Raw genomic sequence first — 12568 nt, forward strand, 5'->3', positions numbered from 1 at the left:
GATGTTCCTGTAACACTATTTCCATGGTTTCCAATATGAGAGTATTTCCATAATGCTGTTGCCATGGTTTCTGGTCTGACAGATGTTCCTGTAACATAGTTGCCATAGTTTCTTTTCTAAAACAGTTCTGTAACTCTGTTGCCAGCAATGTTCATGTTACTCAGTTTCCATGGTTTTCAATCTGCGAGCTATTCTGTAACGTTGTTTCCATGGCTTCTGGTCTGACAGATGTTCTGTAAGACAATTGCCATGGTTTCCAATCCTAGAGATATTCCATAGAGCTGTTGCCATGGTATCTGATTTGACAGATTTTCCTGTAACATAGTTGCCATGGTTTCCAGTCTGAGAGTTATTCCGTAACATTGTTGCTGTGGTTTCCAGTCCGAAACACTTTCCTGTAACTAAATTTCCATGGCTTTCTTTCTGAGTTGCCATGGTTTCCAGACTGACAGTTGTACCTATAACACTGTTGCCCTGGTTTCTAGTCTGACAGTTGTACTTATAACACAGTTGCCATGGTTTCTAGTCTGACAGTTGTACCTACAACACAGTTGCCATGGTTTCCAGACTGACAGTTGTATCTACAACACAGTTGCCATGGTTTCCAGACTGACAGTTGTATCTATAACACAGTTGCCATGGTTTCTAGTCTGACAGTTGCTTTTAGTAACATTGTTGCCATGGTTTCCATTCTGAGGATTGTTCTTGTAAAACACAGGTACCATGTTTTTGGTCTTTGGCTCTTCTTATTATACAAAATTCATGGTTTCCTGTATGAGGGTTGTTTTTATAATACAATTATCATGGTTTTCTGTAACAAAAAGAGATACATGATGGCAAAAATCAGCGTCATGACTGTCATGACCCTTGGAAACATTTAACATGTAACTGAATTCATCAATCCTACAAGAACATCTCAGAGAAGTAAACAGCATTTCTATTTTTTTTGGCACGTATTGTTTGTCTTATTGGCATGTTAATTAATGCAGTATGTTCACACCAGCAGCTGGCACATACATACATAATTTAGCACGGCAATGTGTGAATGACTCAACACATGATTTTAGAAGTGCAAAACGAGTGAAGATTTTCAGTATTGGAGGCCTGTCACGCCTGTAAATTCAGTTTTACATTATCAGTAGTTGTCAGACTCATACTGGCAGTAGATTATTTCTTACAGTAAATAGACAATTTCCTGAGACTGTAGAGAAAAAAAGAAGGGTTCATTACATTACCACACCTAAAAATTTAGGTGTTCATTACATATTTATTATTGATTTCTTAAAGCTTCTACAGGACAGAAACTGTAATGTGTGTGGTATTTATGTGCTGTGGTCTGTTGTTTTGTTTGTTTATAGCTTGTAAATATGATTATGTTTTAGAGGACTGTGAGGCACCTCTGCCCTGTAAATATTTCCAACATCAGGAATCTTCAACATGAAGGGATCTGTCATTGGGACTGAATTCAGATTCTTGTGTGCATGGTACTGCAGTGACATGAAACATTCTTTTGTTCAATGCAAAATAAACTTCATCAATATTACGGTTTTGCATTTGTGATTTAATGGACATGCACCACAAGGGACATCAGGTTACAACCAAAATACTTTAAGAGGTATATATTGTAAGTTCCAGTGCACTTACTGAAGTCAAAGTGCATTTATCAAAATATGCAAATATGAACTAAACCACAAAATAAACCGTGGTTCTGTAAAATAAGTATGAACTACTTAAAAAGCATTTCAATTACGGTCCTTTACTGAATTCTTGCCGGATAATAAATAAATGATTATTACCTAACAATCCTCATGCATGATATCATGTCTGTCAAAAACTTAGGGTGGCTGCACAAAAACATTAACATAACTTTCACGGTCATACATCACCAAATAACTGCTGGATAATAAATAAATGATTATTACCTAACAATCCATCTGTTTTCATATCATCATCATATGAATATTTAATGACACTGATGTCTGAAATATGTCAAAATGATGTCAGAAATAATGTGCACAATACACAGTAGAACTTTTGAGAAGCAGGGGTCCAGGGAGTACATGCGGATGTTTTGACTAAAGCAGAAAATGGTAGTCTGAGTTGATTCAACATGTTTTCTTTAACAGACCATAACATACATAATATATAATGCATGTGAGTATACAGTTCTTGACTTGATGAAATTGACAGACATTTTTAGAAAATGTAATTTTATCACATCCTTTTACATTTTTTAAAGATTAAGGCAATAATCAAAGTTTGACGAAATGTTGTATAATTTCTCAATAAAAGTTGATACATAAAAAATGCACTTATTTTTGCACCCTCTGCAGACTACACACACACACACACACACACACACACACACACACACACACACACACATAATAGCAGTAATAGTAGTATAATTAGTATAATTATAATAATAGTATTTTTATTATTATCAGAGTAATTTCTGTGAACTTCAAAGAAAAGAAAAAAAAGATAAATAAAGATAGATAAATAAAATCACGTTAAAATGTTATAGGAAAAAGTAAAGTTAACATGGGAATTCTTAAATAATAAATATAAACTATAATACACATTACTTTTTAAGAAATACTGGAAAAAGCAAGAAAGTATTTTAATTGCTCTTAACTCATGTTTAGACCACGTGTGCGCACTGTGTGTGGGCGTGGCCAGGTGGAATCGAATGATGCTGACGTCATGACGCACACCACGCGTCTCTCTTCTGGAAAATGGCTGCTGTGTACATGATGCGAACCTGAATGGACAGAAAACAGCCCAAAACATCTCAATATCCCCCTTCTTCCCTCCTCTGCGTCCCACTCGTGCGTTTGCGCGTAAACGAAGCCGATTTTAACCCAGTGTGAAGAACTAGGATGATAATATGACCCAGAAAAAGAAGAAGCGAGTGAATCGCAGTTTGTTATTGGCGAAGAAAATCATCATCAAGGACGGAGGAGCGGTGAGTGTCTGCTGGACTCAAACACTTACAAACACCTCACACAGCAAGCTTTAACTCTTAAATAGACCGATACAGAAGTATTGTGTTAATGTCTGAAGGACAAAGTGCTTTGAGGAATGTAACTGACATTCAAGGCTGTGAACATCAGCATTTACTTCCTGTAACGAGCAATAAATCACATCTGTACATAAACCTGAAAAATATGAGTGGTTTTATTAATGCACAAGTTGTTTGACGACACATTAGACAGGTTTAAAACTGTTATTACTCATGGCTGTACATATAATACATTCTCCTTGTTTATAGGGATAAACTTTAAATAGTTATAGACTTTACTGTTCTGGTGACGTTCAAACAAAACAGTATAAACATTTAACAAAACATTTATAAGTATTGCAAGAACCAAGTTTTACATTTTTTATTTTTATGGTAGTAAACCAGTACCATGATTGTATTTGTAGTTTTAGTAATTTAGTTCTCTGCTTTTGTCCTTTTAAAGGTTTTTATGTAAATGTAGTCATTTTAGTATTATATTTCAGTTAGTCCTCAATGCAACATTTTTTGTTACAACATTATGAGCTTTAGCTATGTTTAGGTTTCTGTTCAGCTTGTTTTATTTCACTTTAAGTTTTAGTAATTTTTGTACTTCACCGTATTTCAGTTAATTTCTAAGGCATTATTTGTAATTTTCTCATGGGCTTTGTCATATTTCTCATGTTTCTATCTATCTATCTATCTATCTAGATAGATAGATAGATAGATAGATAGATAGATGGATAGATATATAGATCTATATATAGATATTTATGTACATCTATATATATTTATATTTATCTATCTATCTCTCTCTCTCTCTCTCTCTATATATATATATATATATATATATAGCTTAAATTTTTTTTTTTTTCTCTTTAGTTTTTAGTGCTTTTAGTACTTCAGCTTATTTTACTGCAGTTGAATTTTGGTTTAAGTTTTTAATTTAACAGTTATATCTTACATTTTTTAAATCTCTATTTCGATCACTGAAATGATTTTTAATAGTTTCTATTAACAATGACAATTCTGCCTCAAAACAGTTGTTTCTTTTCACATAAACCATTGATAATAATAAATATCCTAAAGGTCAGTAATTTGTCTAAAATGTCTAAAACTCAAATAATAAGCTCCTCACATCTGTAATGGTCCAAGTTGAGGATCATTTGCTTGAAATGTTCATCTTCTTACTCACACGTCACCAGAAACGACCGAAGCAGACTCGTTATCAAATGTCCCGCTCACCGGCTGTCAGTTGTTCTTGTTTTTATTAAAACTGTAGGTTGTAATAGGTCTGAATTTGAACCTAGTTCCCCGAGTTCCTCTTTGGATGCGTTTTATCTCGTCTGCGGCACAAAATAAGCCAGAATCTGCGGTCAGCACTCAAAAAACAGGTGCAAGATAAGGACATGAAAACCTCTAGTTCTCTATTTTGATAGATTAGGCCTCAAACAGTCCTGGGGGCTGTTTCATAAAACAAGTTTACCAAACAATCCAGGCTTATTTCAGTTAGTCAGACTTGTTTTGAATCACATCAGTTGACAGTAAGTCAGACTAACTTAGATAAACCTGGCTTACTTGGTAAACCTGTGGTTTGTTTCTTCACTTCTGGTTCTTCTCTCTCCAGCCTCAAGGCTTCGGTTCCCCCAGCGTTTATCATGCCGTCATCGTCATCTTTCTGGAGTTCTTCGCTTGGGGTTTGCTGACTGCACCTACTTTAGGAGTAAGTTGTGTTAAATCGAGATATTATTTTCATATCAGGTGACGTTTATTTTGTGTTAGAGTTGCCCATTGTATGACTCTGTGATATGATCAGGAAGGAAAGTCTTGCATGGGCATCATAACCGATATTGTTTTGTGTCTCGTGTGTCTGCAGGCTCTTCATGAAACGTTCCCGAAACACACGTTTCTCATGAACGGCTTGGTTCAGGGGGTCAAGGTATCATCTGTAGCATCATGCTCTTTAGGTCCTGATTCTAATCCAGTTCAGGATTCATTAACGCTGTGTTCTTGTTCGCAGGGTCTGCTGTCGTTTTTAAGCGCTCCTCTGATTGGTGCTCTGTCGGACGTTTGGGGAAGGAAGTCGTTTCTTTTACTCACCGTCTTCTTCACATGTGCACCAATTCCTTTACTGAAGATCAGCCCGTGGTATGTTGTGTTTCTGTTTTTTCTTTTTGGGACAAAATAAAAGATAATGTAGATTTAGTTTTCTGAAATTTTAATTTATGAGTCTGAAATTTAAATTGAAAATACATTTTAATTTAATCTATGTTTTATTTTATTTTTAAATGTTATGTTTATGAGATTTGGATGTATGACTGTTTTTATCATGAAATGCATCTTTTGAATGCCCTCTAAAAAGTGTTAATTTAGTATAATTTATATACTATTATAATGTTTATTAACATTTTTCTCATTTTTTTGGATTGTTTTTTTTTAATATATAAATGTCGGTTGGTTGTATTTTAATTAACTTAATATATTTATTATATATTTGTTGTCATTATTTTATTTTTGCTTTTATTAAATTGTTTTATGATTTAATATTAATTTAATATTTAATGTGCCTTTTTAATTAATCTTACATTTTCAAGATTTATGTTTTGATTTTATCTTAATTTAAAAATAAGCCAGTGAGATGTACACAAGTTATGAGTTTAAAAAAATATATATATTATTTTCTGTGTCCATTGTATATTTTTTTCATATTTTGAATTAGTTTACATTTTTCTGCATTTACAGTTTAAAATATTAAAAGTTGAGTTACATAGTTTAAATTGATTTTTAAGTTATTTAAATATTAGTATTTAATTTAATATTAACTTAATATTTAATTTATCATATCAATTCATCTTATTATTATTTTTTAATGTATTTGTTTTTTAATTAAAAAAAGCAAATTAGATGTGCACAAAGTAGTGTTGTTTTTGGTTTTTAGTTTTTATTAGTTTGTCACGTTCATACTCTTTTTAGTCTAGTCTAGTTTCAGTCAACTAAAAGTCTGAGCATCTTAGTCTTATTTTAGTCAGAATTATCCATGACTATTTTCGTTTAGTTTTAGTCGATGAAAACTGATGACATTTACTCTAGTTTTACTCAATGAAAATTTTATTTTAGTCTATTTATTTTAATGCAATAATATAATATATATTTAAGCCAGTCAATATAATACAAGTACCTAGTAGTATAGACAAAACCTAAATTTTCTTTTAGCCAAACCCATTTCAAACAAGGTTATCTTAGTATATTATTGTTTAAATTATTGCACAAAGTTGATATATATTTTTTATTTTTCATATTATTTTCTAGTGTCAAAATAAAATTATAAATAAATAAATTTAAACCAAAAAAAATATTGATTATAATAATAATTAGAAGCTGATACAGATAATCTCAAATAGCCCAGATATCGGTCTCACCGATATATCGGTTTGTTTCTGTTTTGTAATACACATGCATGTTGTGTTTCAGGTGGTACTTTGCCGTGATCTCTGTATCTGGAGTGTTTGCCGTTACCTTCTCCGTTGTATTCGCTTATGTGGCCGACATCACCCAGGAGCATGAGCGCAGTATGGCGTACGGCATGGTACGCATGACCCATCAATACGCCATCATCATCGTCTCTCCTTTTGCTGCTTTGTTTTGTATTAATGTCTGTGTTCTTCCTCCAAAAGGTCTCGGCCACGTTTGCGGCGAGTCTGGTGATCAGCCCGGCCATCGGCGCGTATCTGAGTCAGGTGTACGGAGACAGTCTGGTCGTAGTTCTAGCTTCTGCCATCGCTATGCTGGACATCTGCTTTATCCTGGTGGCCGTGCCCGAATCGCTGCCGGAAAAGATGAGGCCGGCGTCCTGGGGCGCCCCAATCTCATGGGAACAAGCAGATCCCTTCGCTGTAAGTAGATTTGACCTTTTTGAGCTCGTTTAAAATGAATAATCTACCGAATGATCCGTTTTATTAAATCAGGTGCATTGCTAATATAGTAGTTTGAGCGTGAGTGTTGGCTGGACATGTGCATTTTAAAACAGAGGATGCCATGTAACATTTAGCTCGTATCCTGTGTGATTTTCTGTAGAGAAGTGTTTTTACGCCCATTTCCCCTCGAAAGCATGAGTGTCAACATAATGGAGTTTTCTGGACGCATGTCAAATAAAGCTGTTTTCACACGTGGTTCGTTCTGAAGAGTTCCCGTCAGTTTCTCACGAGATTATTCTTGATTTTAATTGATTAATATAGTCCTGCCAAGCTTCACACAAGAAGTCACACTTTAAGGTTCTCATGTGAGCTCAAAGCACATAAACGAATGCATAGCAAAAGATCTCAGTTAGAGTTAATACAAGCATGTGCACGTGCTGTACCTTTTAGGGTTTTTATTATGATTTTTTCCCCTATCTTCTAATAACATATTCATATTACTTTAATGTTAAAGTTTGCAAGGAATGGAATCTGAATGTATTTATCATGAAATGTTTATCTTTTAATATTATTTATATACTGATAATATTGAATTATATTCTAATTTAATTATAATTATTATAATTGTAGTAATTTTTATGTGCCTTTGTACATTTTCTGTGTAATTTTCTATTTTGCAATTTTATAACTTTAGTTGTTTAATTTTGTATTAATTTATATACCTAAAATGTTAATTAACAGCGCATATTTTTGACCAATGAACTAATAAATGACTGACATTAAAATGGTAGCAATTTGTAAATAAACCTAAAACACTCAAAACCAAAACCAGTATTTTTAAATGCATTGCTTTTTAAAAGATTTCTTTTACAGTGTTATGAAATTATTAAGATTAATTTTAAATGCTGAATGTGTTCGATAAGTACAATTCTGTTGCACAATTAAATATCCAACAACCATATTACATTTAAAAAATGCATTAAAAAAGGTCTTGTATGTACAGAGCGGTTTTCTCTACAGTTGGATGGGTCAAGACTCAATGGTTCTGCTCAGCTAATTTCTCATAGAACCATTGATAAGAGTAAATTGTAAAATTGCTGAGTAAAATTTCATATCTGAAAGAACTGTTTGGCGCCAATTTGTAAACTATTCATGAAGCATGAATCAAGTCAGAATCAAGTCAGAATCAAGTTGTTAAACAGAACAAAGGAATGTAAATTGTTCATCGAACTGTTCTTAAATCAAGAAGAGTGTTCCATTGATTTAGACGGCCGTATGTTTCTCTCTGCAGTCTTTGAGGAAAGTGGGTCAGGACTCGACGGTTCTGCTCATCTGTATAACAGTGTTCCTTTCCGTTCTGCCTGAGGCCGGACAATACTCCAGCTTCTTCCTCTATCTGCAACAGGTACGACAGGAGAGAGATTTCAGTTATCTCCGTGGTTAATCTTTAACTCGCTCTTTAATTAACTGTGTTTACTGGGTCAAGTCTGGTTTATCCAAATCCTGTCGGCAAACGCGACTGTAAAGTTTTATTGTTTTATCCTCTTATGCAGATAATGGGATTTTCACCTGAAAGTGTCGCTGCTTTCATCGCTGTCCTAGGATTGCTGTCTATTGTTGCACAAGTCAGTATTTTCCCGTTAAATACCTACTAATCATTAGTTTTTAATGTGAGTTATGTTAAATGTGTCTTTTTCCCCATCTACAGACCGTAGTATTAAGTTTTCTAATGCGTTCCATCGGGAACAAGAACACAATTTTGCTGGGACTGGGATTTCAGATTCTGCAGCTCGCCTGGTACGGGTTTGGATCGGAGCCTTGGTAAGACCGAAAGCCTAGGTTTTCATTTCTAAAATGGATCAAAATAAAGAGAATAATGTAACTGTAGCTTTAAGAATAATGTTACAACTCTTGTCCAACGCATGGTTTCTCCAGGATGATGTGGGCAGCTGGAGCTGTTGCAGCCATGTCTAGCATCACGTTCCCTGCTGTTAGCACCCTGATTTCCCGCACAGCCGATCCGGATCAACAAGGTGGGTTTTCCTGAGTTATATGATGTTACAGATGCAGGGTTGTTCTTTCAGGCTGACTGTAAAGCTCTTGTTTCTGTAGGTGTGGGTCAGGGTATGGTTACGGGAATCCGTGGGCTGTGTAACGGTTTGGGTCCGGCTCTCTATGGTTTCATCTTCTACATCTTTCATGTCGAGTTGGACCAAGTTCCAGAGAAAGAACCGGATGTAACGCATCACCAAGATCACCACCAACAGGTAAGTCACCGCAAATTGTTAAATTGAACTGGACCATGCTGATTGCTGTTTACTGATTTAGTTTTGTTTTAAAAATAGACACTATAGTTTGGGCCGATGCTAATAAACCAGGGGTCTCCAACCCTGCTCAGACAGTAGCTCACCAGGAGCAGGGTTGTAGACCCCTGTACTAAACGCTGTGAAGTATGAAATCTTTGCCAAGATTTTTCATGACATTTGCATAATTTTTTGATTGACAAAAACTCAACCTAGCCTCTACAAGCAAAGCAGAAACAATTTGTTTTAAAGGGTTAGTTCACCAAAAAAAATGAAATTTAGGCTACGTTCACCCCCAAGGCATCCTAGGTGTATATGGATGGGCACTTTTTATTTAACTTCTTTTGGACTGAAGCAATGCAACACCCGCTGATTGCAGTGGTAGAACTCGAAAGATCAAAGACAATTTTTTATGTAACTCCGACTGGATTTGAAAGATGAAAGTCATATGCACCTAGGATGCCTCAGGAGTGAGTAAAACACAGCCTCATTTTCATTTTTGGGTGAACTAACCCTTAAAATCATCTGCAGTACCACTTGCTAGAATTTAAGCAGAGCAAGTTTGTGCAAGAGTGTGTAGATGATGAAATTCTGAAAAGTTGTTCATAGACTTTTTTTCAAAAGTCAAGTAGAATAAATCTATTTGCAAGAATTCAAACAGAATTTGTTTTTTTGGTTATTGTTCATAGATCTATTTGTAATAATCTGAGCAGAGCCAGTTTGTGTAAACTTTGTAAAATTGCAGAATTTGTAAATTGCTCGTAGCACAATTCTTAAGAAATCAAAGCTGTCTAAATTTAAATAGGTCATAAAACTTTTTGCAGGAATTTTAGCTGAACGAGTGTGTTGGGAATTGTTCGTAGAAGCATTCTTAAGAAATTGAGCAGAACCAATTTGTATTCATACTACGCAATATTGTTTCAGAATCTGTTTTCTGGAAAAAACAAATTAATACCTGAAGGAATTTTTTGGTACCAATTTTTAAATTGCTTATAAAACAATTCCAGGCAGAATTGATTAAAATCATTCTTAAAAATAGATGCTAGAATTCAAACAGAGCTAAAATTCTTAAGAATTTTAGTTATCCAAGCAATTCAAATCTCAGTCTAGCCTCTGTATGTAAAAATGAATGAATTATCACAGTATGATGTTTTTTCAGTAGGTTGAAAGAGTTTATAGAGATGCATTTTAAAAAGTCATTGTGCGTAGTTTAGATTTGAAAATTTGTATCTAAATAGGCCTTCACTGTAGACTGTAGCTTTTGGAAAGTTTTTGACTTTTGTGTTTATCTTGTTCCCCTTACAGAGTTCAATTATCCCAGGACCGCCGTTCCTCTTCGGTGCATGTTCTGTGCTGCTTGCGCTCCTGGTGGCACTTTTCATTCCTGAACACCCCCATATGGGCGCTCGTGCGGGCAGCTGGAAGAAGCACACGTCACCCCACGGCCACTCGCACAGTCCCCACCCACCTGGAGAGGCCAAAGAGCCTCTCCTACAGGACACTAACGTGTGATCGGGAGTATCGATGGGGCTGAATTGGCCACGCCCCCTATTCCCCATTGAGGAACGAACTGCGCATGGAGGCTGTTGTCATTTATTGAAACGTAAAGCTATATCGGAGACACGGTGAGTCTTGGACCTAGAGCTCTACCTTTCTGCAGAGTTTCGTTTAAATACACCTGAGCTTGATAATTAACGTTTATGGAAATTACAGACAGGAAGGAAAGTCTCCTGGATTAAGACATGCTGAATCACCAATAGAGCACCACTTTTTAAAGAAATGTATATAGAAGAACATATATTTAATGATGGATCTGTCCAAAGGCACTATAGCAATGGCTTGTATTTATTCCTTTTATTATTTTTTGTTGTTGTTGCCAATTTTCTTTCCTTTTTTGTTGCTCAGTTTTGACTGTGTAGATCTTCATTACCATAGTTCACTCAGGGACATTATCCTGGTCAGCAATGTTTCAGAACACAGTGTGTTCCCCTTATCAGAAGGGCAGAGCAATGACATGTAAATAACAAAATCCATTCATGAAATGCAAGCAGATTGAATTTGTGGAAATCACTCGTGAAACTTTTCGTAAAGAATTTGTTGAACAAACTTGTCTAACTCGTTCGTAAAACCATTTGAGTTGAAAAATGGTGTAAATCATTCCCTAATACTTCTTGCAAGAATTTGTGGAGAACAAATTTATGCAAGTCATTCGTTCGTAAGAATATCAGCTAAAAGCTTTTGTGTGAAGTGTTCGTAAAATTGCTTTTCAAATATTTAGAGTGGAAAGAATGGAAGTAAATCATTCACTAAACTGTTTACTAGATTAAGTAAAACAGATTTGAGTAACTCATTCGTAAAAACCATTCATAAGAATTTGAGTCAAAAAATGGTGTAAATCTTTCCCTAAAACTACTTTCAAGAGTTTTCCTAGAACAAAGTTATGCAAGTAATTCGCAAAACTCTGTAATTGTGTTTGGTTTAATCGTTCATAAAAATACTTGAGGTTTTGAGTGGAATGAATTTGCACAACTCATTCGTAAAACCATTCATAATAATTTGAGATTTACATTTTTTTTTAAATTTGTTTCCTACATCTATTTGCGTAAATTTGTTGAAAATTCATTTTTTGGGGAATTTCTTTGTAAAACCATATGTAAGAATTCATGCTAAACACATTTATGCAAATTGTTGGTAAAACCATTTACGAGACCAGAATTTTTAAGTAGAAATTGTTAATGTAAGTATAAGAGTTTAAGCAGAGCGATTTTCGTAAATCATTCATAAAACTTTTGGTAAAAACCTTAAAATTTTGAACCTAAAAATTCCCGAGGCCCGGTGACCTTACTAAATAAAGTGGTTTTGCTATAAATGTGCTGCGTTCGTGAGAACACAAGTTTGTTAGGGAACATAAGATCATTTTAGGGATTTCTAACGCTTTGACATGAATGGCCTTAACTGACAGTTCGGTTTCAGACTTCGATGTCACAATGGAATGATTGATCCACAGCTTCAAAATTCCTTTTCATTTCTGCTCATGTTCAAGCTGAAGCCTGTTTTCTTTATACCAATTAGAAACACTGGTGCCTTTCCCCAGCTTAAATTGTTTTGTCGATGGAAACTGGTGAATTTAAGTGACACACGAGACTAGAGATCTGAGCAGTGTCAGACTTACGCAACTGAACAGTCTTAAGTAAAATAACTGTAGAGCTGACTGTAGATCAGTAGTGAAACTGAAATACGTGATGCGTTTTTTGTTTGTCTGAATTCGCTTCGGCCTTATTTATAAAAACAAAAATAAGAACATTTACGCAAAACATTTCACAAATGCCAACTGACAGAAGTCCTTTGAG

The 12568-nt window shown here is 34.8% G+C and overlaps 1 protein-coding gene across 1 annotated transcript; it reads left to right on the top strand.

Moving 5' to 3' along the window:
* Window positions 1-2709: 2709 nt before the first annotated feature.
* LOC132159667 (hippocampus abundant transcript 1 protein-like) lies at window positions 2710-11784 on the top strand. The gene is made up of 12 exons (XM_059569243.1): window positions 2710-2968; window positions 4629-4724; window positions 4878-4940; window positions 5022-5149; window positions 6473-6587; window positions 6676-6894; window positions 8207-8320; window positions 8469-8540; window positions 8624-8736; window positions 8851-8948; window positions 9028-9182; window positions 10524-11784. The coding sequence occupies exons 1-12, from the start codon at window positions 2891-2893 to the stop codon at window positions 10728-10730; spliced, it is 1458 nt and encodes a 485-aa protein (XP_059425226.1). The 5' UTR covers window positions 2710-2890; the 3' UTR covers window positions 10731-11784.
* Window positions 11785-12568: the final 784 nt, after the last annotated feature.

This window comes from Carassius carassius, chromosome 16 (assembly GCF_963082965.1).
Source record: "Carassius carassius chromosome 16, fCarCar2.1, whole genome shotgun sequence".
NCBI lineage: Eukaryota > Metazoa > Chordata > Actinopteri > Cypriniformes > Cyprinidae > Carassius > Carassius carassius.

Coding starts and splice junctions, on each gene's coding strand:
- LOC132159667 (XM_059569243.1), top strand. CDS start 2,891: ATGACCCAGAAAAAGAAGAAGCGAGTGAATCGCAGTTTGTTATTGGCG. Junction 8,541..8,623: donor TGCTGTCTATTGTTGCACAA/GTCAGTATTTTC, acceptor CCCCATCTACAG/ACCGTAGTATTAAGTTTTCT. Junction 8,737..8,850: donor GGGTTTGGATCGGAGCCTTG/GTAAGACCGAAA, acceptor TGGTTTCTCCAG/GATGATGTGGGCAGCTGGAG.